General features: G+C 46.3%; 1 protein-coding gene across 1 annotated transcript in view; it reads left to right on the top strand.

Moving 5' to 3' along the window:
• The window catches only part of LOC138467651 (glycogen phosphorylase, brain form), a 760591-nt gene that overhangs the window by 721807 nt on the left and 13720 nt on the right, over positions 1–25064 (top strand). The window contains exon 19 of the mRNA XM_069607828.1: positions 14834–14900. Within this exon, the coding sequence (XP_069463929.1) occupies positions 14834–14900 (67 nt within the window). The remainder of the gene's footprint in view (positions 1–14833; positions 14901–25064) is intronic.

Below are 25064 nucleotides of genomic sequence, written 5' to 3'. Positions count from 1 at the left end.
CGCTCCCATGCGGCTAAGCAACCATAGAGAGATGACAGGCCCGCTGCCACGCGGCCAAGCAACCATAGAGAGATGACAGAGGCCCTCTCCCATGCGGCTAAGCAACCATAGAGGGATGACAGAGGCCCGCACTCATGCGGCTAAGCAACCATAGAGAGATGACAGAGGCCCTCTCCCATGCGGCTAAGAAACCATAGAGAGATAACAGAGGCCCGCTCCCATGCGGCTAAGCAACCATAGAGAGATGACAGAGGCCCTCTCCCATGCGGCTAAGCAACCATAGAGAGATGACAGGCCTGATCCCATGTGGCTAAGCAACCATAGAGGGATGACAGAGGCCCGCTCTCATGCAGCTAAGCAACCATAGAGAGATGACTGAGGCCCGCTCCCATGCGGCTGAGCAACCATAGAGAGGTGACAGGCCCGCTCCCATGCAGCTAAGCAACCATAGAGAGATGACAGGGGACCGCTCCCATGCGTCTAAGCAACCATAGAGAGATAACCGAGGCCCACTCCCATGCGGCTGAGCAACCATAGAGAAATAACTTTCTCCTCTCATTGCTATGCTTTGAGACCACAGGGGAAACAAAAGGTATTTCTTCCCCTTTAAAGAGCTCCCAGACACATTTTCTGCATGCAAAATCAAATCCTTGGTGAAGATAACACAAGAGGGAAATGGAGGGAAGTCTGCAGTCCGAAACAGGCCAGAAACAGGCTTCAATCCTATTAAACAACCCTATTAGCCTACGGGGCCCACAAATGCACAGCACGGCCATTGGGTAACGCGAGCGGGGGGGGGGGGAGCTGAAAGAGAACACAGCCAGACACCCACAGGTACACAGCATGTGCTAAGTTGCTTGGAAAGCAGTTTTAACCTAGAGAGCATAGGCGCATGGGGGAACTGAGGGCCCGAGTGTCGTTTTTCCCTCTTAAATCGTTGGGCATGACAGGGCTCCTCTTCTGCTGGGCTCAGGCTTCATGAAGTGTTAGCGTGCCTCATCAACGCAGCCTTGATTGTGTGTGGGAGGGACAGGACAAGGCTTTTGGTATAGAAGTGGGGGATCCTAAAGCAGAATGCTGCAAAGACAGCTTATCAGGTTAGGCAACTGTTGCTCAGATGTTATATGTTCAGACCTGCCTGTGAATCCTATGGCTTTTTTTGCAATGCATACTGTTAAATGTGCTGTAAGATGTGTTGTTTCGACCTGGGGATGGGTTCAGGTTGCTGGCTTCACTTGGTGTTGGAATTTCTGCTAGAACCCGACCAAATGCCACCCACCCCGCCGCAAATGTGAATTTGGTTCTGGCCCCTGTATCGAAAATCAAAAGTTGGCACCTGTGCTACACAGCACAGCTCGAACAGCCTAGAATATTGCAATCGGAATCACCATTCGCTTATGTCACAATAACGAATGTTACAAAATCCGATCCAGTAATCAAAGCGTACTTATCTGAACTCAGTTCTGTTACGGGTCAATAGCATGATGTGCAGGGACCCTTTAAGGTAAAGACCTGCGTGACAGGAAGAGGAGGGGCGAGAGTAAGGAGGCATTAGTTACAGAAATAAGGTTGTTCAATCCAGACCAGTCTCTGTGTGTTCCTTTCCAAACAGTGCAACAACTGGTGACGAGATGGACGGTTCGCGTCGTGCATCCTCCCGCTGTATTCTGCAGTGTCCTTCATTCCACCACACTCCATGCCGTCCTGAGCCCTTGCTATCCGCAAGCGGTGGCCTTAGTCCCGCCACACTCCATGGCATCCAAATAACTTGCTGTCTGCAAGTAGCTGGCTGTGGCGCACAGCTGCATACCCGCAGCATCCCACATCCTTCACCGCACTCTGTGGCATCCCGAGCTTCTGCTGTTTGCTGCTCAGCTGCGGTGGCCATTCGCCATGACATCATGTGCCACACCCGGAAGCAACTGCCTCACGCCGTGGGTCTCGCTCCCCCACCTGGCTACAATGCTGCAGCGCCATTGTCCAGCTGCGATCCGCTGCACACCGTACCATTCCTTCCTGTAGGATGCTGGAAGAAGCGCCAGCATCCATCCCCCACGGACACACGGTGCCCTCTTCCTCTGGACCCCCCACAGGAGGCAACAGACTACACAGCACCTCAGGCCCTGGGAGCAGGCCTGGTAATACTTGCGCTGGCCATGCCAAGCACGTGGCACATGCCCAAGCTGCTGCTGCGAACAGAGCCCGCAAAGGAGCCAGCCCAGAGGCACACTGTGTGCCCAGAATGCTCCATCTACAAATGACGCTATACACAAGAATAGAAAAATACAATCAGATCCCAGATATCACTGGAACATAGAAGACCAGGCCAAGACCACGTGCAGGCATGGATGATTAGGCCGTGGACCAGCCAGCCATGCAGCACATAAGCACAAGAGCCTACATTCCTCAGGAAGCCCTCTCCATGTACGCTGCATCCCCAGCACGACAAGGGACCCCAGTGGGTCGAATGAGTAGAAGACTTTGACGACTTTATTAGGGCTGTAGGGGTGGATAAATTGCCCGCCATTACAAACATTTTCAGCAACCTAGTGGGGAAAGAGAATAAAGAAATCATAAAAGCTATCCTGGATGCGTAGAAAGCATCTTATGAGGACCTTGTTGCAGCTTTGAACAAAATACTAGCGATACAACCCAACAGAGACTGCGAAAGATATATATTTAACCATTGCTCAAAGCTACCCCATGAAAAATTAGTAAATTGCCAGTTTTCAAGAATTTCAGATCTTGAAGCCATATGGCTGTGCATGATTGAAGGGTGCACATTGTCGACTTTTCGGAAGCAACTACTAAAAAAAACACTTGAAATAGATGAAGTGATTGAGTTAGCCAGAGTCGATGAAAGAGTAGAGATACAAGCAACATCAATGGAAACACTGAATAAAAAGGTGGACAAAGAAGTAACTGTTACAGCCATCACATCGGCCACCGAAACAACCAAAGGACCTTTAAGTTTCCAGGCCATGACAAGAGGACCAGCGAGACAGGGGTACTATCAGCAGGGACAATCGGGCAAGCCCCAGAGAATATGTTTTTGATGCGAGTCAGCATTTCCGCACTCGGGGATGTACCCAGCTGTCAACCAGAGATGCTCCAAGTGCACAAGAAAGGGCAACTTCCACACCGTATTCATTGAAGGGAGGCCTGTTTCCCATTAGAGGAACCCCCTGCAAACGACCTGGAGATACCCAACAAGTCCGTTGACGCAGGTGCCATGGAGACCACCATTGATGTATCCACACATTCCAAAGGATGGCGAAGATGATAGAGCAAGGCCCTGAATACTGTGAGACACAATATGAAGACCAGATGGCACAATACATGGGCTATCCGGAGCAGTATGATTACCCACCCGACTTGTATCATGAATATGAGGACACAGGGCAAGACTTATACCCAGAGTACACAAATGAGTTTGCTATTTTGATGCATGGGGAACAGGAGGCCATGGAAGCCCCAAAGGTAATGGTTGAGATGAGCAGAGCGACACACTGTTTTCTGATCAACACGGGTGCCACTGAAGCAGTCTATCGCAGTCACCAGTACACATCTTTCAGTGAGGCACCAACACACTGCTACCGTCAACTGGACAATTTCAATGCACCTTGTCACACAGGGGGAAGATGATGAATATCACCATTCATGTTCTCAGAAGCCCCGTTAGTAGGAAAGGAACTGGTTTTAATAGACATTCATTGACAAAATTATGAGGTGGTGAGCTGCAGAGACACTTCTGCTGACAGAGGAGTCATCTCCCAGTTGACGGGAATATTGCTGTCAAAAGAAGCCATATGTCAAACATTCCCCGAACTGTTCCATGACCTCAGAAGACTACGAGGGACTGTGGTACAGTTGCACATCAATGAGAAGGTGCAACCAGTACCGCAACACAGCAGGATGGTTGGGTTCCACCTGCAGCAGGCAGTGTCATAAGAACTACAACAACTGCTGTACAGTGGGATTATTGAGAGAGGGCTGGGTCAGACAATGTGGATGTCACCTCTGGTAGTGGTGCCCAAGGGCAGCAGCAAGATCAGACTGTGTATTGACATAAGGGTAGTGACCACAGCGACACAGAGAGAACGATACCCAGGTGCCAGGATAGAGGACATGATAATGCAACTTAACAGGGCTGTCAGATTCTCCAAGATCGACCATATCCAAGGTTACCACCAGCTGGTGCTGCACCCCAAGTCGAGACCCATCACAACGTTTGTGTCATATGAGGGTTTATTCAGGTGTAAATGCCTCAAATTTGGCATTTTGTCAGCTGCAGACATTTTTCAGGAGGCGGTTAGGGAACTGCTGATACCCATCAAGTCATTGTTTAACTACAGTGATGATATACTAGTCTATGGTACAACTCAGGAGGAACACGACCAAGCACTGATGGCAGTGTGTGAGACCCTGATTAGGGTGGGCCTCACACTTAACTTCCACAAATGTAATTTCAACAAGTGCAAACTCAGGTTTTACAGTGACATTTTCTTGTCTGAGGAATGAAACCCGACCTGGAAAAAGTGTGCACCATCAACAACTTGTGTGCGCCCACGCAGGTGGCTGAAGTGAGATCCTTCCTGGAGAAAGCTCGATATTGTGCACGGTACCTTCTGAGATATGCCATAATCACAGAGCACCTGAGATGGATTTTGAAGAAATAGGAGCCGTTCCGGTGGTTTCTGGAGTGCCAACAAGCTTTCATCAGGATTAAGGAGTATATAGCGAAGGCCCAACATCTGACATACTTTAACTCCTCATGGCACACAGGGATAGTGGTAGACACCAGCCATGAGGGACCTGGGGCCACCCTGGCCCAAAGGGAAGAGGTAGACTCCCCACTGAGCCACATTGTGGCATACGCCAGCAAAGCTGTGACAAAGAAAGGGCCTACTCCCAGGCAGAGAAAGAAAGAATGGTGGCTGGCTGGGGATGTGAGCATTTTCATCACTTTATTATTGGAAAGAACTTCACGTTGGTGACGGATCACCAGCCCCTGATATCCCTATTTGGCAATCCGTGGACAAAGATGCCACTGCGCATTGAGTAGTGGGAGATCCGCCTACACGAGTATGATTATAACAGCGTACATAGACTGGGTGGAGAGAACAACCCAGCTGGCTATATATTGCGACAACAGGTGCCGAGAGAGGGGGATGCAGAGTATCTGCACTAGGTCACAGAAAATGCACTCCCGCCAGCACTGATGCTGGAAGAACTGGCCCAAGCATCACAAGCAGATCCTTCGATTGTCATGGCGATGGAGATGACCAACAAGAACACATGCCAGCTTCTGCACCACAGGAATGCCAACAGATGGAAAGACTGGCCAAAATCCACACTAAACTAGCAGTTTCGGGCCATGGTATTATACTAAGGGGATGTTGACCGATCATCCCAGCGGGTCTCAGGAGACAAATGGTGCAGATGGTGCATGAGGACACAGGGGACTGGATGCCACTAAGAAACTACTGCATCAGAATGCGTGGTTCCCGTTCATGGACGCCATGGTGGAAGAAGTGATAAGGAAATGCTTCTCCTGACAGTGCACAGCAAGGAGGGACCCCCGCCCACCATTACTGGAAACATTGATCCCTAAGAACATCTGGCACAGGGTCGCAATGGATTTCTATGGGCACATGGAGAACCTGCTAGTATTTATGGACGAATTCTCAAGATTTTACGATCAACAAGAGAACACACACCACTGCATTCTCCCACGTGGCGGGAGTGATTAACAAGGTTTTCAGTGTGTTTACATTGAGTGGCGGCCTCCACCACAAGGTGAAGACGGACAATAAGCCCCCTTTCAATGGCTATGAGTGTCCCAAGTTTGCAGAACACCTGGGGTTCATACACTAAGAAAAAACCACCGCTATCACCTAAGGGAAACGGGATGGCAGAGTGATTCATGGCATCAGTGAAGAGAACAATATGAAAAAACATGATAGAAGGGATGCTGATACAGCAAGCACTGTGTAGAATGCTGCGACACTACCAAACCCCCCACCGCCCCAAAATGTGACCAGAAAGATCCGAGGGGACTTAATAATCGCATATCAAGCAAGAACGAGGACACCCCACACCGCGTCAGAATCAGGGAGAAGAGAGCACGATGCAAAGGAACAGGAGATCAGAGAATGAAATGCCAGAAGGAAAGACTGCACCAAGGGATAGGCAGACTGGAAACGGGGAGCGAAAATGAAAGCTTTCAACAAAGGTGATGAAGTGCTGGTGAATCGGATAATACAGAGGTAGCCAGATTCCAGGTATGAAGCAATGCTGTTACGAATGACAGAGATAAAAGGGACAATGGTGATGGCCCAGAATGTGAGAAAGGAGGTGACTAGAAACACCTCATTCTTCAAACGACTAGGCCCAGATCCAAACATAAAGCAACATTTGAACAAGGTCCTGAAGTAAGAACAGCAATAAAATAGCACATTCACACAGTCCAGTAAACAAATGCTGCACAAAATGTATTCTAACAGAGAATATAGTTTAGATATCAGTGCTTTCCTTTGTAACATGCAGGCTTTAAGAAGGACAGGAAAAACTGACTAGAATTCCCAATTTTGGTAACCTTGCCAATACACAGCTTCTGCCTACCGAGTCTCTGATCAGGTCAGTCGCAAAATCCTCTGGTTTGGAACATGGCTCCTGGCCTTTTTAAAGGCCCTCCTGACTATAAACATGGAAAAATGCTTACACGTGAGGTCACTCAGGCCAACCGATCCTTTCCAATAACCCTGATTTCTCACCCGAAGAACCCAGGGACCGCTCTCTCCACCGATGGTGGAAGATCTCAGATGACATAGGCAGCAAGCATCTGGAACATCACCCTTCGCAGGAACTTGTGTCCCAGTGATGCTGTAACAGCAGAAGTGAGGTTCCGGATCACCCAAAAGCCTGCACGTAGGCCTAGTACTGAAGAGCAAACAGGAGTCCGAGGGCAATTAGTGTGCTGCTTGAAAGAACACAAGACCACTTGAAGAATCCCTCAATGGTTAGAATAGCCACTTCGAATTTTATGTTGAGCATCACCCTTTGATTTTGGTGAAGGGAAGCCCAAGAGACACTGAAAGGTCACTTTTGATACAAAACCTTGTGTTATTTTTGCAGCACAGTGTAATTTCTATCCTAATCAATTCAACGAGAACCCTGTTGTCACGTCTGTAATCCCGGTGTCCATCCTGACAGATCTTTCAAATGTAATCTATGGGTTTATTTATTTTAATACATTTTAGGGAGTTTTGTATGGCATCACATCAAGCCAGGAGCTGATAAAGTGCTCTATGTTTGGTCTTTCACAATGATTCCTGCATCCGTCGCACCCTCCATAGAATCAACTCCACCCCCCTTTACAAAGATTACTTCTGGGTTCCAAAGGTTAATACAGGAAACAGAATTGTTGATTACTGTTTCTGGGATTTAATTGGTCAAGTTAGTTGAGAGAGTACATGGATCATTTGGAGAATGATGACAGATCTAAATGAAAATTGCAACTGCTATGCTACTGAGCTTATCCATGACAATGGTATGAGTACTTGGGCACTGGATGGCACCTTGGGCCTCATCATGAGTAGGGCAGTAAGCCCTAAAAGTGGCATTATCAGAATTAGTGCTACAAATACCGCTCCACTGGATATCAGCAGGCGCAAATACCGCTGACTGCAAATCAGCCGGTGCAATTAGAGCTGCGCTGATACAATCAAGTGCAATCACTGCCACATCTCAAGTTCCTGTATGGCGGTATTAGCACCGGAAAATGTCGCTAATAGCACAGAAAACACAGCGCAATTAGCCCCTGCCTCCACTTGGAGGTACATGAACACAGATGGCAGAAATGAAGCTGCAGATTATCCCAATCCACTCCAGATGGCTACATAAGGCACACACCCCCCAAAACACAGTTACAAACACCAAGCTGCCACTAGCCATTGCGATATGGGACATGCAGCTGTTCATGCTGCGCCTGGAACTACAGAGGTAGTACAACCAGCCCAGGGCACACACCGTACAGGGGAGGAGGAGGAGAGGACAAGCAAGGTGCGCATCCATCCTCAGTGTCAGGCCCTCACCCTGAACCCTCACTGATGGGCAGTTGGTCACCCTATACTGCCTCAACAGAGAGACCATCACTGAGCTGCTCAACACAATCCAGGCTGACATAGTGAGCAGGATCAACATCCCGAAAGCTGTGCACCCACTGCTGAAGCTAGTGTCTGGCCTACAATTCCTAGGAAAAGGCACCTTCCAGTACTCCGTGACCATGATGCATGGCATGGCACAGCCAACATTGTGTGCATTCCTGGCCCAGGTGCTGGATGCTCTGCTGCGGCTTGCGTTAAGCCACATGTCACTGCCCTCCGCCCCAGCACAGGGGCACCCCATGAAGGCACAGTTCTATGCCGTTGCCCAAATGCCAAATGTAATCGCAGCTCTGGACTGTACCCACATGGCGTTGGTGGCCCCCAGGCCCATGAAGTAGTGTACCACAACCATAAGCACCACCACTCCTTGAATGTACAGGTGAAATGCGATCCCTACCTGTCTATCACCCACTGCTGTGCCCACTACACTGGTTCCACCCACAATGTCATGGTCCTATGGAACAGTACAGTGCCTGGATACATGGAGTGGCACAGAGGACAATGGGCGTGGATAGTGGGTGAGTAAAACTGTCAGCCCGCAGGCGCTGGGATGCACCTGACCAAATGGGGGCAGGAGGAATGCAAGAAACACCACAAAGCATGGCATGACAAGTGAATGCAAAAGTCGAACTTGCCACCTCCCGCAACAAAGTCACAGTACATCCCAGGGAATATGCACATGTTGGACATACCTGGACTGAGAATCGGATGATGACCCACATGACATTCACAGATTGGCTACAAAACACATTCTTTGTACAACAGAGGAATCTGCCATCCCTCTTTTGTTAATTTTCGAGGGGTCATTTACGACCACCCTGTATATGTGTAACGACCACCCTGTATATGTGTAAGTATACAAACGTAGTAATAAGGAATTAAAACGGTCCCATCGCTCTCCCGCAGATGCCCCCTCCGTGTTTACAAGAGAAGGGGTTTGCAGCAATAATTAGTGGATTTTTTTCTGTACAATTAGAGGAAGAGGCTATAGATTTTTGAGTTTCCCCAAAACGTTTGTGAAATACTTTAGGGAACTCAGTGTGCTGCTGCTGGCTAAATTACTAAGTACACGTCACACCAACTCTCCAGAGACTAACCCTTGAGCCGGTATTGAACGTTTTAGGCCACTGTCCATGCTATACAGCATTCGCTGGTCGAAGGCTCCCAAACAATTGAAAGCTAAGAGTCAGTGATAAAATACATCAGAATATTAATATCATCAGGACACTGAGAAGAGAAGTGTCCATGTTTTCCGAAGAATGAAACAGGAAGTAGTACAACGTTTGCTCACACAGTAGCCAGCCGCAGAATGACTTGCCAATAGAAGCAGGTATGAGCAAGCGACCAAGCACTTCCCCATAACACTGAAGCCCTTTCTCTTTGGTTAACCTCAGACAGCGCAGTAAACATTGCATGGGCCATGTCAACTCTTGGATAGGTATTGTTCAGGATTTAGAACCATACAAATATGCAATCGTGGTCATTGCTCCTGCCTGGCCCTCACCTGATTACATACTTCTTGCAAATGCTCATATGCGCATTGAGGATATGGCTGGCTTCACCGGACTTGCTAGCCAACCTAAAGTGAAGTCCTTATACCAATATACAGAGCCTAAACTGAGCTGGGTTGTTGCTGGGACCTTTGAATTTGATCACTTACATTTATTTGCCACTGAACTGTAATGACATTTTAAAAAGGCTAGGATTCAATGATGGTTTCTACATGAAAATGCAATGCTTTTAATTGGAAAAGGCCGCACCTGTGCTCTTGAGGAAAGGCTATTCCTCATTCGGTGGGTGAATGATGTCTCTAAAAGGTTGACATGTTTACTTTTTTCATTCCAACAATTAGCTTTTTCATCTTGTCACTTATCCCACAAAACCTTTCACTCCATCCTATTTAGGTTGTGTCCTGTGGTTGACACTGAATGACAATGGGTACAGACACAAGCATCTGATTAACAAAACCTTTATTTGTGCCAGTGTACAAATTAGGGCCAGAATAATTAACTGGGAGACTTTTTTAGCTAAATCAAAGTTGTCAGGATGATGGTTCTCCAGGACATGGGCAGTGATGGAAGACAACCTAAATAAAGTGGCTCTTGGAAGCAAGAGTGTTGAAATAAGAATTTCTTCCAGTTCTCTGATAGTCTGAGATTAAATGGGTCCCCACACCCCTCCTCTCTTGTCTTCTCTGGGTATCTTCTGCTTAGTCTCCAGGCCTGGATTTAAGTGGTGCCTACAGTCGGCTTCTAGGGTATTCTGGGGGTCCCTCTCAACTTTGTTTTCAGTTTCAGATGTACCGATCAGCAGCGTCTCTAGGGTGGGGCCATGGGGTGCCCCTCCTCTGGAATCCTGTGCCCTCTTTTAGGCCCCCCCTATAGTGGCATATCGAGTGGGGGATGGGGGGGGGCAGGGAGGGCAAGCAGCCCCCCTCCTCCAGAGGTTCTTGAGAGCCAGACCAGGATACTTGTCAGTGGGACACCTCTCCCGTTAGGCACCTCAATGAGGGTGCCCAAAAGGAAAGGTGTCCCGCTGGCAGGACAATGTGTGCTGAGCAATTCCTACTCAGCACGCTCCTTGTCCTGGCAGCAGGACACCTTACCCTTTCTGAATGGGAGAGGTGTCCGGCTGCCAGGACAATGTCCCAAGGAGCTCCAGGCAGCAGAAGCGCTCTCATGTTGCTCTGTGTCAACAGAGCATTTCAATGTGAGCCATTAGGCACTGATGGATAGAGGGGCGATTAGCAGGCACCTTTGTCCCTTTATAAATGTGAAGTGAGAAGGGTGCATAATGTTGCATGCTTTATGAAATTACTATGGCTTTAACACTCCAGGGGGATTTGCTAGGCTCACATTTACCTACATGATGCTATTGTAACATTGCATGCGGGATGGGAGAATAAAACTAAAGCCATACTCTTATTGCTCAACATATTTCTATGACAATGTATATAGTTTATAGTTAGTTTACTACAAAATGATAGTTTATTACGTAATGGGGTTTGCTTCCAAGGCATTGCTATAAAGAAAGTATTACTTAAGCACATGAAATGCAAAGCAAAAACTTAACAAAAATCTATATCAACTAAACCTGGGAAGATGTGCTCAGTTGCTTAAATTGCCCACATCCTGGTTTCACCATTTAACCAAAGTGTGCGATACTGGCCAAATCATTTAATCGCACAGTGTCTTATCTGCAGCTCTGTAAGTGATTCACTTAATAGCTTATGTTAATATATCATGCTATTATTTAAGAAGATCCTAATTACTATAGAGTTGCTCCTTATATAATAATAGCGCAATTTAGGAATTTTGCACCACAAAGTTATTTGTCACTTGGCTTACTTATGGCAATTTTTTCTAAAGTCACTTCCATGGTGCCTCTACGTATCAAAGACTAATGATGCTCCTTGGGATGTCCATTTCTGTGAAGTCATTTCTGTTGGTGCAATCCATATGCAAATTAGGAGGTTTGCATGGATTTTGCCCCAGAGCGCCTGGACAGAGCTCTAATAGATGAGTTTCCTGCATCTTTTATTTTTTGTTGTTGTGTCAAAATGCCATCTGCCACTAATGTTACCTAAAAAGAAGACTGGGGCGGGGCTGGGTGGTTTGGGGGCGCAAATGAGACCGTATGGAATTGCGTGCACTGCATTTGCGGGGAAAAGTAGCAGGACTTTTTCGTGGCTCGCCCTCACCTACTCTTGCAATGCTGGATACTGCCCCCTACCTGGGCTACTCTCTGCAGTGCTGCCTGGCATCCGTCCGCACAGCACACACACAGGGCCGCAATATACAGGGTTGCAATGCTGCCGCCGAGGCTGGCTACAGGCACGGCAAATTCAGTGAAGGACCCAGGACAGCGGCACAGGTGTGAGGGTCAGCAGTCGGGTCCAGGGCTTCCCATTTCTGCTGCATGCATGCGCACGCATGCGCAGTAAGCTGTCCTGCCTGAGGGAATGAGTCGGCCCGGCCGCCGATTGTTGAAATTCAAATTGGGGTCTTGGCAGGTAGCACACCCCTGACAAGAGTTTCTCGGCCGAGCCCCCAGCTTTGCTGAGGGAAGCAGAGGGCTGGGTAATCTAATCTGCTGTCCTCCTTTCCCCCGCCGTCACTTGCGTGTTTGCAGGGTTTTTCCTTAGTCTGTTATCTTTCTTCTGGCCTGAAAGGGATGCACTGCCCTCAAGACATCACAGTGGCTTCATCTCTGCAGAAGACACTGCTTTAAAGGATCATAGCTTGTCGCTGGTTGATTACTGTTATACCGGGCACACTGACACACGTTGCGCTCCTCTAGTTCACATGCCTGCTCTGGATATTCTCAGTGCTTTTGTTACATTTGCACTATAACATGTCCACACAAAGACACTGCTGGGAAAGGAACCCACAGCCCCAATTGCAATCAGCACAGACCTTTCAGAAAAGCACCCGCAGCCAGATGCAAGATGTACAAAAAAGCATTGCGAACAGTGGGTATTTATGGCACACTTGCAAAAGGCAACCTACAGCAGATACGATCGGGACACAATATGGACACTGTATAATTTCAAAGTGCATAAAATGGCAGGTGTCAATTACCAGCCAATGACAACAGGCACCATCTGAACAATTTGCCCATGAAGGCCCAAAGCCAGGAGTGAACTTAACTGGTGCTGTGTGTGTGCCGGGCAATATATATATAGAGTTCTGGAGATATATCGATATATATTTTCAATATTGATATAGGATGAGACAATATTGTTAACATCAATATATATACAAATATACAACAGACTGGCTTGCTGTATAAATGCACGATTTTTACCTCCCCGGGACACTTTGGGCCACTTTGGACTACTTTGCCCGCGTCAATTTGGGAAAAGCATAAACATTGATCTTTAATAGGTGGCCCCCCTACTTTTGTCTGTGGTCCCCTTTGTGGCCCCCCTACATTTAATTCCTGGAGATGGCACTGGTAACGTTTACCGATGCCATTCTTCTCTGGTCTTCCCAGGATCTCTACTCCTTGGGTCCTCAGTCCTGCATTTAATGGTTCTTGGACCGTTCTTCTGGCTCCCACAAGGGGAAGACTCCACCCCAGTCTCAACTTGTGGATTGGAGCTTGTTGGTAGACCCTGCAAGGTGGGTCATAAGGGGAGGGCCTTTCAATGAGGAACGGAGCAACAGGAAGACAGGAGGCTGCCATATGTTCTTGACAGTGTTTTACAAAGGGAATTGGGAAAAGCTTATGGTGAGGCATTGAAGATGGGCTGAAGGAGAAGCTTAGCAGGAAGGACGAGTTAGAGAACAGCCTAGTGAAGAGTCTCTTAGGAAAAAGAATGGAACAAGGATGCATTATATATTAGTATATCTTTCGATTGCTCTGTCCAGAATCTTCCACTTGTTTTAAAGACTTTATGGTATTTTGTTTAATTGTACTTAAAGGTTGTGGTTAATAATTATTTATGTGATTCTAATGAAATGTGTTAAAAGTCAATTTTGTTTATTTTTGGCTATTGCACAATAAATATTTTTTTTAAAAAGTATCTTCCTCCACCAATGATACATGATATTACAGCCAAAAAAGTGGCAGGAGCAGAATTAAGACCATGGGGGTCATTACGAGGTTGGCGGTAAGGAGTTAACGCCGCCGGTAATGGTGCTGGTGCCGTTAAACCCTTACCGCTGCATTATGAGGTTCTTTAGCAGGTCCCGCTAAGGGCGGCTGGTTTTACCAGGCGCCCTTAGTGGGAGCCGCTAAAGGACCAGCGTGCTAACAACGAGCCCGTTATTAACGGGCCCGTTGTTAGCATGGTCCCCATTCCCATTGAGCCCTATGGGGGCTCGAATGGGAATGGGGATGGGTTCCCTGAATGGGGAAATAACGGGTCCTCCAAGGTTGGAATGGCCCGGTAATTCCCCATTCAGGGAACCTGGACCCGGTATGCGGTAAGGGTGTAGCAATGGTGCTAATAGCACCATGGCTACTTCCAACCTTGTAATGACCCCCCATGTGTGTCACCCACCTCCAAACTTGCAATGAGGTCCATTGTATTTACCTGGAACACTGATTTAACAGTTGAGGCATGAGGCCTCAAATTTTAAGAAATAAATGTGCTGCTGCCTTCACATACAAAGAAAGAATGCTAAGGTTTGCATTGGAACCGAGAGAATTATTTTGTTCCGGTTATGTCACTAGTCTGATTACAGAGACTCCCTCTGCTGGCGCCCGCCAGAGCTTTTAAATATTTTCAAACCCTCTGCTGAATCCAACCACAAGATGGCGGCAGCAGTCAAAGCAGCTGAATCCATAAATGTTGAGGAGCTGCAAAAGCATTGTTACAGGTAAGTAACCTGGTCATCTTATTTCATATAGTGGTTAAGATATCGAAGTCAATCAGAAATGTCTTTATACCCATGAGGCCTCATGTGTGCAAGAAAACAAAAATCACTCAAAGAAGCCTTCACTCAGTAGGTCTCCTCCTGCGTGGCCCGTTTTTATTTGTGTGAGAAAGAAAATATACCAGGATAATGTCAACTTATAGATGTAGAAATCAAAATAAACAAGAGAGGAATTTCTCCTGTCCATTTGTATATGAACGTTCTTGATCTGGAAGTTGTGTGCAACACACAACCACACAATTCTTTCTTAAAAGTAGATGTTTCTTTTCCATGTGACTTTAGGTTTAAAGTGTTTGCTGATTATAAGGCCTACATGAAAAGTCAAGCTGAAGTTGAACAGCTCTACAAGGTAAGTTTGCCTTGCAGAATTATTGTTTTCACTGCCATGTGCATTGCTTTATTTCATGAATGGCATATCTTGATGACTCATGTAATAATCAGAAAGATTGTTAAAGCTGTGGTATGGGCAATTCAACCGCTGGATTATTCATTTAGGAGGCTTTGGACTTTCACTTCTAGTTAAGACTAATTTGAAACCCATTGGTTCCTGCCTACTGTACCAGACATTCGTGTGCTAGCTTTTTATGCCCTTTGGCACACCTCTATGACCACATTCTTGGGTCTTTGGTGGTAGAGCAGTGCTTAAAGTTTGACATGTTCCCCAGATATAATATTTGCAGCTTTGCAGAAATGTAACTTTCTAATGGATCCTTTTCTTGCACGGATTTCTCATCTATGATATCCCTACCCCAGTGCAGCTGTGCTCCGGAAACCTTTCTGCCGCCAAGGGTTCCGTCCAACACCTCTATGCGGGCCACGCTGGAGATGACTTGGGGGCCAGTATACATAGTGGTGCAGCACCCCATGACTTCCATTCCTTTTTTCTGCGCACTCATTTTGCTAATCAGTAAAACACACTTGTCAAGCTTCTTATTTTGAAAATGCCGTGCCGAATCTGTCGAAGGCCTCCGGTTTCAAGCCATGTGTGGATGTATCAGTCTCGGATCTGCACTGAATATCCTTTTACTGCTTGGGGCGAGAACCGTGACACCCAGGATTGCGGGTCGTGTCAGTCCATGCACCCAAGAGAACGGGCGGGGAAGATCTTCACATTCATCCACAAGGTGAAGGGTGAGGTTCGGCAGTCTCAGGCAAAGTCGCACAGCACAGATCGATGCTATGAAGAGAGAAGAAGAAGCACCGTAAGGGTTTATGCTCCCCATGTGAGTCCTCTCATCGCTACACTTTTTCCTCCTCGAAGAAAAAGAGCCACCGCTCTAAGTGTTATGCTGAGCGACCATTGCAGGTGCCTTTTCCAACCCAGTCCTCCACATCAGAGGAGTGGGAGAGCTTCTGCCTGAAGATGCTTAACATCTTTGCCAAGGTGCAGGTGGCACAGGCAGCAGCGCCTTCAGCATCGGCACTGTCAGCTTCACCTGCAGTGCCGACGGGTCTCACTGCATCTTCCACAACCGGCAGGCTACCCTCAGAAGACTACTTCTACACGCCTAAGGGCTCAGGCCTGGTTCAGAAGCCGAGTGAGGTCTCTCAGTGCAGTCAGGCCCACCCCTCGGCGTCGTGGAGTCCGCTGGACTAAGTCCCACTCTACAGGGAAGCCTTTATGCCTAAGATGTACAACATCTAAGATGAGGAAGGCGACTAGGTCCCCTTTGGGCTTGAACCCATGGGTTCTAGGGAGGCGAGAGACTTCCCGGAGGAATTTTACAAGGAAAGTGAGGAGGTGCTGGACCTGGTCGAGGACCTGTAAGGGGCCAGTGGCCTAGACACTTCCCCTGAGTTGGACATCTTACCACCTCCCAGCCTAGGTAAGCCTTAGGCCGTCTTCAAGTGCCTGATGGCTAAGGTGGGCTCTCTGCTCTGTCCAAGTCCATAGTTCAATATGAGCTCTGTGACATTCTTAATGATGCCCCAAAGAAGAAAATGATCCTGCCCTTTAATGTAGCCGTGGAGGCCCTGGAATTGGAAGCGTGGGAAAACCCTGCATCTATTTCGGCAGTGGATAGGGACCTGGCGAGGAAGCACAGTCCTGTTCTGTTAGACCCAGCTTTCCTTTCTGCCCACGCCTCACCTGAAAGCCTGCTGGTTCAGGCTGCGACAGCGAGCCTGAAGACCTCTACCTTTCCGTCCCTTCCACCAGACAAGGAGAGTTATGATGCTTGAGGCAATAAAGTGTTTGCATCGAGCCGTCTAGCACTGCAGGCCATGAATCCCTCTTGTGCCATGCAAACATTCTCCTTCGGCCTCTGGTCATTAGTAGCCAATGCGGTAGAGTATGTGCCAGAGGGAGAAATGAGGGATGGTCTTCTATCCTTGGTCTCAGACCGCAAGGAAGTGGCACAGAAGATACTTTAATCTGGACTGGGCACAGTGGACTGCGTGGGCAGGTCCATGGCCACTAGCACAGTGGTCAGGCGCCATTCTTGGCTATGAATGTCAGGGTTTGTGGCAGACATTCATGTCTTTTGATGGGCAAAACATTTTTGGAGCTGGCGACACCCTTAAGAAGGTCCAGTGGTCTAAGGTGACTGCTAAGTCTTTAGGGCTTGCTGTCTAGTAACCTTCCATGCAGGCCTCTTCTCAGGGCAGAATTTTTTTGCCCCTTTCCTGCTTTTCCCAGAGGGGCCGTAGACATCTGCCCTGGGAAAGGGCAAGGCATGTGCTTCCCGAGCAGTAGAGAAAGGGGTGCTGAGTGCAGAGGTGTTACAGCGACCATTGATCCCTCCACTTCCCAGGGTGCCAAACCTCAGTGACTGGCTCCTTCACTTGTCAACGGTGGGAAGGAAGCTTTCCCTGTTCAGCACAGAATGGACCACGTCCGATGCTTGGGCCTTACAGGTCATCTGTCAGGGTTATTGCCTCCAGGTTCTCCAGCGCCCACCGGACCACGGTCCTCTGGCTACCCGCTTGTCTCCAGATCTAAACCTCCCAGAGGAGGCCCGTCAGCTTCTGATGAAAAGCGCGGTCAAGCTGCTTCTGCGCCCAGAACGAGGAAGGTGGTGGCACTCCACCTATTTTCTGGTGCCGAAGAAGGACGGAGGCTTGCACCCCTTTTTAGATCTGCACCTGCTGAACTTGTTCTTACACAAGGACAAGTTCAAGATGATTACTCTAACCCAGATTCTGCAAGCCCTCAATCTGCAAGACTGGTTGGTTTCCCTGGATCTTCAGAATACCTACTTCCGTGAGCGGATTTATCTAAAGCACAGGAAATACCTGAGGTTCACAGTGGCTCAACAGAATTACCAGCTCAACGGCCTGTCATTCAGTCTTTCGTCGGCACCCATAGATTGCACCAAACTGCTAGCAGTGGTAGCGGCACACCTCAGGAGGGAAAGCATCCATGTCTTTCCCTACCTGGATGACTGGCTTGTCCGAGCTCGCCCACATGCACTCACAGCAGTCTTGGAGACTCACCTGGCCACGGCTTTCCTGCCCAAGGATCAAGTGGTGAACATCTTTCAGTTGGTCAATCTTCCTCCAATCACAGATATAGGTCTGTGCCTCAGCTTTCCTGCACTTTCTGGGCCTCATGGCCTCCTGCATCCTAGAAGCATCAGAGGCACGGCTGTGCATGAGATGGCTTCAGTGGCTTCTCTGTTGCAACTGGTCGCAGTTCCAGGGCCACTTGTCAGACCTTCTACAGTTCTCAAGCCAGGTGGCCCAGGATCTTGTGTGGTGGGCCCTGCAGGACAACTTCCTGAGAGGCACACTTTTTTGTCAGCATTGGCCCCAGGTGACAGTGGTCATGGATGGTGTCCAGTTAAAGGGTTGAAAGCAAAAGGCTCGAATGCAAAAGGGTCGAGTGCATTTGACCGAAACCCAATGGATTGTAAAAAAAAATTCAATATATTTTTTTGTTGTTGCTCTAGTGTAGCTTTAAAAGGGTGTTTTTACCCCAAAACAGAGGTTTGGGGGGGGATCCCCCCCAAAATAAATAAAAATAACATAAAAAAATGTGATCCTTTTTTTCGGTCGAATTGCCTCGACCCTTTTGTCATTCAACCCTTTTTTTTTCGATCCTTTGACCTATAACCGTCACAGATGCATTTCTGACTGGCTGGGGTTCTCACCTGTCAGACCTAACAGTGAGTGGACTGTGGTCTCCCGCGGGGTCTCAAGAACACATCAACTTGCTGGAGTTGAGGGCGATCAGGCTGGCCCAGGTCACTTTCCTCCTCTCTGTGAAATGCAACACTGTGCTGATCCCAACGGACGACACAGTGGGCTCATTTGGCCAGACAGGAGAATGTCACAGCAGATGCCCTGAGCAGACAGACTTCGGCCTCCCACGAGTGAGAGCTCTGTTGGGAAGTTCTGGAAGAGATCTTCTCTTTTTGGGGAACTCAAGTGGACCTCTTCGCTTCCAGTGCCAACAGGAAGTGCAAGTTCTTTTGCTCCAGGGAATTTCCTTGTCAGGTACCTCTATTGGGGCGCACTGGCGGTCAAGTGGATTTTAAACCTCCTTTATGCGTTCCTGCTGATCCCGGTCATTCCACTGGTATTCAGAAGACTGCGCCTGTTCGGAACCACGATGATCCCGATCGCCCCAGAATGGGCTTGGAGAACGTGGTATCCGTAGTTGCTGGACATGTCCATCTGCCTTCCCTGGTGCCTTCTGAGGAGAGCGGACTTTCTCTCCCACAATCAGAGAGGCGGTCCTCCATCCAAACCTCAGAAGCTTGAACCTTCATGCTTGTCTACTGACAGGCTGAGATACAAGGAGTGGGCTTGTCAGACAATGTCCTCGATCTGCTCTTTTTTTCTTGGCGGCCCGCTACAAAACCCATATATGCCTGTAGGTGGCATACATTTTCGATTTGGTGCCAGAAAAGGGACCTCGATACTTTATCTTGTCATCTGTCCCCTGTGTTGGATTTTCTGCTTTCCTTGGCCCAAGCAAGCCTGCATATTGGCACTGTGAAGATTTACCTCACAGCTATTTCTGTGTTCAAGAGGTCCCCAGAACAGGGCTTGTTTTTCACAATCCCCACTGTTATGCAATTCTTGCAGGGTTTGTTTGACCAGTTTCCTCCCTGCCAGTTTGTGGTTCCGTCGTGGGACTTTAATTTAGTTTTAACATTTCATATGGGCGTGCCATTTCAAGCCCCTTCATTCCTGTTCTATTAGATTGCTCAGCCTTAAGGTGATTTTCCTTGTTGCCATCACTTCTGCAAAACAGTTGAGTGAGCTCCAGGCATTGTCTGTTTTACCACCCTATTTGTTTTTTTACAAAGAGGACGTGACATTGAGAGTGAGTCTCCAAAGGTGGTCTCGGACTTACATCTTTCTCAGAAGATCCATCTTCCTTTGTTTTTTTCCTGCGCCTCAATCTTCCAAGGTAGAGGAACGAATCCATCGTCTGGACATGCTACGGGCCCTGAAGTTCTACGTCTCCCGTTCTGTAGAGGCTAGGAAAGATGACCAGCTTTTCGTTGGTTACGCTGGTGCTCGGGCTTGCAGGGCTGTGGCCAATGAGGCCCTTGCCATATGGATCATTCTCTGCATCTCAGAATGCCACAATCTGGCTGGGAAGGATATGCCTGAGGGTCTCAGAGCTAATTCTACCATAGGAGTGGCTGCCACCTCTGCCCTGCAGAGGGGAGTCCCTGTCCTTGTCCTGGACATTTGCCAGGCAGCAACATGGGCATCTCTGCACACATTCGCTAACCATTACTACTTGGATTTGCTTGTGGCAAGGATGCCTGTTTTGGTAGAGCAGTCCTCCAGGGTTTTCTGGTTTAGGTGGTGTCCTTGCTTCCTCGTTCTTTCAGATTTACGTGCTGCCTTGGGAGTCTGTCATAGATGAGGAATCCGTGTTAGGAAAGAATCCATTAGAAGAACAATTCATGCCCAACTGAAGCATTAAAAACTATAAAGGAATGTGGAGAGTTAATGATAGTTGTAAAAAATGCTGTAAATGTATCTAATATGTTAATTGACACTACATCTCAATATATGCTAGTTACACGTATAATGGGTCAATCTTTAAACCAATTACTGAGTTTCTGGACACCATCCATTATTATAATCAATACATATATTCTACAAAGGATTAAAAAAGTAACATCCTTAAAGTGGTAGCAAGTCTTTCTGTAGAATTGAGTAAGAAGTTGACCCATTATGTATTATTAGTATTACGTGACTTAAATGCAAGAGTGCATAATATAATGCTTGATGATGAGGATGTGAATACAAAGGACTGTTTCGAAAATTAGCACAAGCTAGTTGGTCAGAATGAAAAGGGAACGAGAGAGGTTAATTTTGGTTAAACATAATGAAAAAGCAAATTATTCTTTCGTAAAAAATTGGCCCAGGTCAGTTCTGGATTGCATAACAGTTCATATTGAGAAATTGTTATATTACATTTTTTGTGGTGATTCCAATCATCAAGAATAATCCTCATCTAATCCAAGGTCAAATCTATTGGAATTAAGCAGAAAAAATAGTACAATTCTGAAAGGAGACAATTTAATCCTGGGGAGTAGTCGAAGGATTTTGTGGCTGTGAAAAAACCTATAGGCCATTGCTATTCTATCTTTTGTTTATGAAGGATAAGAGAGAATAAAAATAAAAGGCTAGATTGCATATTGATCTATGACTCCATAGTAAAATGACTTATAATATATGTAAAAGAGATGTTTTGTTAGGGAAGGGGTACTTCATAAACATGGAGTGTATATCAGTGGAACTGGCATGACATCAATGTAAGGTTCATGTGGAAAATATTTTGTGCAAATATTTTACAAATGTATACAAATCAATGATCCGGGCAAATATCAGCAAATTAAAAGTTTGAGACAAATGGGTAATGCCATTTGGAAAAGGTAGCTTAAGTGGATATACATTAGATAGCGTTTGTTGGGGCAGCAATAAATAGGGATCGGAGGATATTCTTGCAACATTTAAATAGAGGATTAGGAGCAGTGTGTGTAGCAATGATCACAGATGTTTCAAAAGAAGAATGGTTAAAATATTGGAACTGTCTATACTACCCCTCAATATCAAAACTGCAGGAAATACATCCTAGGCCTCAGAAGGAATATCAGAATAAAAGGTATATTAGTGAAATTAAAATACCAAAAGCAGTGTGACCTAATAATATTCCAAATGCATCAAGGAAAAAAAAAGAACCCTACATTTTGGGCTGCAAGATGGACTTTGTTGTGTGACATCTATTATTCAATTAAATTAATACCAAATAATTGGAAGGAGCGAATCATTATTCCACTCTTTAATCAGAAATCAGTTGGCAACTAGAACATGCACGGATGATAGCCCTGTAGGATATTTTGAAAGAAATGTTAATAGGTCATCTTCTGGGGCAATTAAAAGAATAGGAAGAGATAAATGATGTATCTCATTGATCCAGTTTTTGTGAAGGGTGCATCCGCAGTTGACAGACAGTCTGTTAGCATTAAATCGCTTTATTATTTTAGATGCACTCAAGAGAAAGAAATGGCATTGTATTTTGGTTTCATAGACCTTCCCACTGCTTCTTTTGCAAAAACGTGCTAATCAGGGAATCCGTGGCTCCAATTGGCTTTTTATAATAGAATTGCCATGGAATAGTTGGATTGGGAGTACGTAAAGCAGTGATGGAGATTTAGCTGTTAGAAATCTAATTGAAAATGTATTGAAAAAGGGGTTGCCTTTTGGCGCCCCTCTTATATAGTCTGTATACGGCAAACTTGAGTGATTCTCTGAGTGATAAACAAACAAATCCAGCAACAATTGGCACAACACATCACATCTTTCTTATTTATCGTTTGGAGATAATATTGTTATTTTATTTAACCTTCAGGGCGCAGCATTCCTTACAAGATATTGATGCTTCAATATGGGTATTTAAATGGTCATAAATTAGCAGTTAACAATAAAAACAGCACTAATGATTTTCAATGTAAGAAGGAGGAAAGGTGAGTAACTTGTAACTAAATAATTGTTAAAAGTAGTGACAGATTGCAAATACTTGTTGCAGATCACTTGTACATTTAATGATGAAGACACCCCACCCTTAAATGTGCTACACACCTGCCTTAACTTTGTGTAATAATGACTGAAGACTTAGAAACAGTAGGATTTGTTGATTACAGTAATCTGTTCCATTTGGTTGTACATTTGTTGCAGTGGTAGATTTGACATGTGCTTATGTTGATATCTTGCTAAAGGGAGGTGATGATATGTAGGTAATGAAGGACAGCTCAGCATTGGTGACACAGTTAGTATCAAAGATGTATAATCCCACATCAAAACAAGCTATGGCAGAAATCACAACCTAACAATGACCAAGCTGCACACTACATTGTAAACGAGGAAGCAGAAGGATCAAATCAACCACTTAGTTAAAATAAACGTTGGATATAGGCAACAATAATGAGTTTCCTTAGGTGGTTGGTTTTGTACAATCTAGGATTTGGCAGAAACACTCACAAGGCCTGTGATGATATCTTACTTATACGCTGGAACATGAAAGGGCATACCCCCTTAGTAAATGCACCAGACACATTGGAGCTTTTGATGTAACATGAAGTTATCCTGCTCCAAGACGTATGGAGGATTGATAGCCTTCAGAAGGATGGGATGACTACTGTTACTGAAGAGACCATAAAAGGCATTAAGGTGCAACCCAGGGGAGGCCTAAGGCCTAGTTATAGAGGACAAGTCTTGGGCTTGAAAAAACTGATGACATCTCCTAACCCCCAAGTCCTCATACGTAAATGTGAATTGTCAATAAATTATGCTAATGACAGGATTTTGTTCATAAACATTTATGGCCCTCTGGTTGGAATATAATGCTCCAACAAAGTGTGTAACAAAGTCAGGTGTCAGTCAGAGGAGAGGGCAGAGAGCTATCCTAATGGCACTGTAAGGATAGTGGGTGATTTCCACACAAGGTGCCCCTGTGATGTTAGCCAGGATAGTGAGTTGATATGTTAAACGAGACGTGTGCAACCAGTGCGTATATAAAAACCACTGAATAAAAAAAGATTCTTTTTGGCCAATAAAACCTTTCTGAATGGCATGTCTGGATGCCGAATGGCTGCACGCAAGGTAATATGTCAGGACAGTACAAGTATGTCAGTTAATGTATTGCATCAGCAATAGATTACCTCTTTGTGAGAAATAATGTAATGGAGTGTGCAACAAATTTAAAAATAACCCCCTGGGAAGAAAGCAGTCCTTGTCCCATTATTGTGAGTTGCTCTATACCTCAAAAAAGGGAGCAGGATTTTGCAGCAGTAGGGGACATAGAAGCAGATCAAGCTAAGAACGGAATTCTTATACTGAGAAAAAGGAAAGTGGAAAGGAGCTATACAATTCTTAAATACGAAGCCAAGCTACAAGCCTAAGTAGAGGAGGCTGTTAAATGCACGGTAACAGAAGTGAGGATGTCTATTAAATACTGCCAACAGAAGCTTTCCAATTTGATTTGTGCTCATGAAAGAGAAATGAGACATAAAATAAGAGACATAAGGCTTCATTACGAGTATGGCGGTCTGGGAAAAGGTGCCAGTGACAACGTGTACCGGCACCTTTTCCGGGCCTCCATACTCCGACTCTTCCGGTAGGGGCAGTGAACTACTGGCAGGCCTGACCTGCTGGTAGTTCAGCCCGCTACCGGCAGATATTTCACTGAAGCACCGGGACCATTAACAACGGTGCCGGTGCTTCAACGGTGCCGGTGCTTCAGTGGTTCCCATCCCATGGAGTCCTATAGGATTCCATGGGACTGGGAACTTACTGTTACTCCGCCACCCATAATATCCCGGTAATACCAGGATATCGGGTGGCAGAAATGGTAAACCAAGATTGCCGGTAAGCCGCCGGTGCTACCGGCAATCTCGTAATGAGGGTTAACATAATTAAAAGAAATAAAGGACGCCAAACAAAATTATAAAAATTGGCTTAAGCACCACAAAAGAACTAAACGGAGGCATCAATGGCAAAACATGCTTGATGTGATAAGAAAGTGATAGTAAAATCCCATCAACTAATTGAAACAAATTGAGGAAAAACAATTATATTTTATTCTCAGTCTTAAGATTGTGTACCACTGCTTATGTAGCACCCAACTCCCCCACTAACTGACGACGGGTCTATGAACATTTGCAGCAAATATTTCACCAACCTACAGTTTCGCTGTTTTTCACCAGTATTTGCACTTTTTTGGCTACGAAATGCGTGGGGAAACTCCCAGGTCTCCTTTACTTGGGGGCAACTACAACTTATTTCAAATACGATTGGCGAAGATTTAACAAAATTGTGATTTAAGCCTCTATCAATCCGTTGTAAGTCATGCTGCGTCCTATTCAAGCTGCAGCAAAGAAAAATGAAAGGGAGCATTTCCAGCTAAGACAGAATCTCTTGGGGCCAATGTTGGTAGCTCTTTTTGTGATGGTTTGGAAAGACCTCGATATCTGATGATCTTTCCAATGAAAGCAAAGATGCCCCTCATTTCCATACGTTTCTTTGCTTATGAAATGGTGTTATA

Source organism: Ambystoma mexicanum, chromosome 4q (genome assembly GCF_040938575.1).
Source record: "Ambystoma mexicanum isolate Mex_15411 chromosome 4q, UKY_AmexF1_1, whole genome shotgun sequence".
NCBI classification, from domain to species: domain Eukaryota; kingdom Metazoa; phylum Chordata; class Amphibia; order Caudata; family Ambystomatidae; genus Ambystoma; species Ambystoma mexicanum.
Note: the sequence above shows the minus strand (reverse complement) of the source record. Positions and strands in the feature narration are given on the sequence as shown.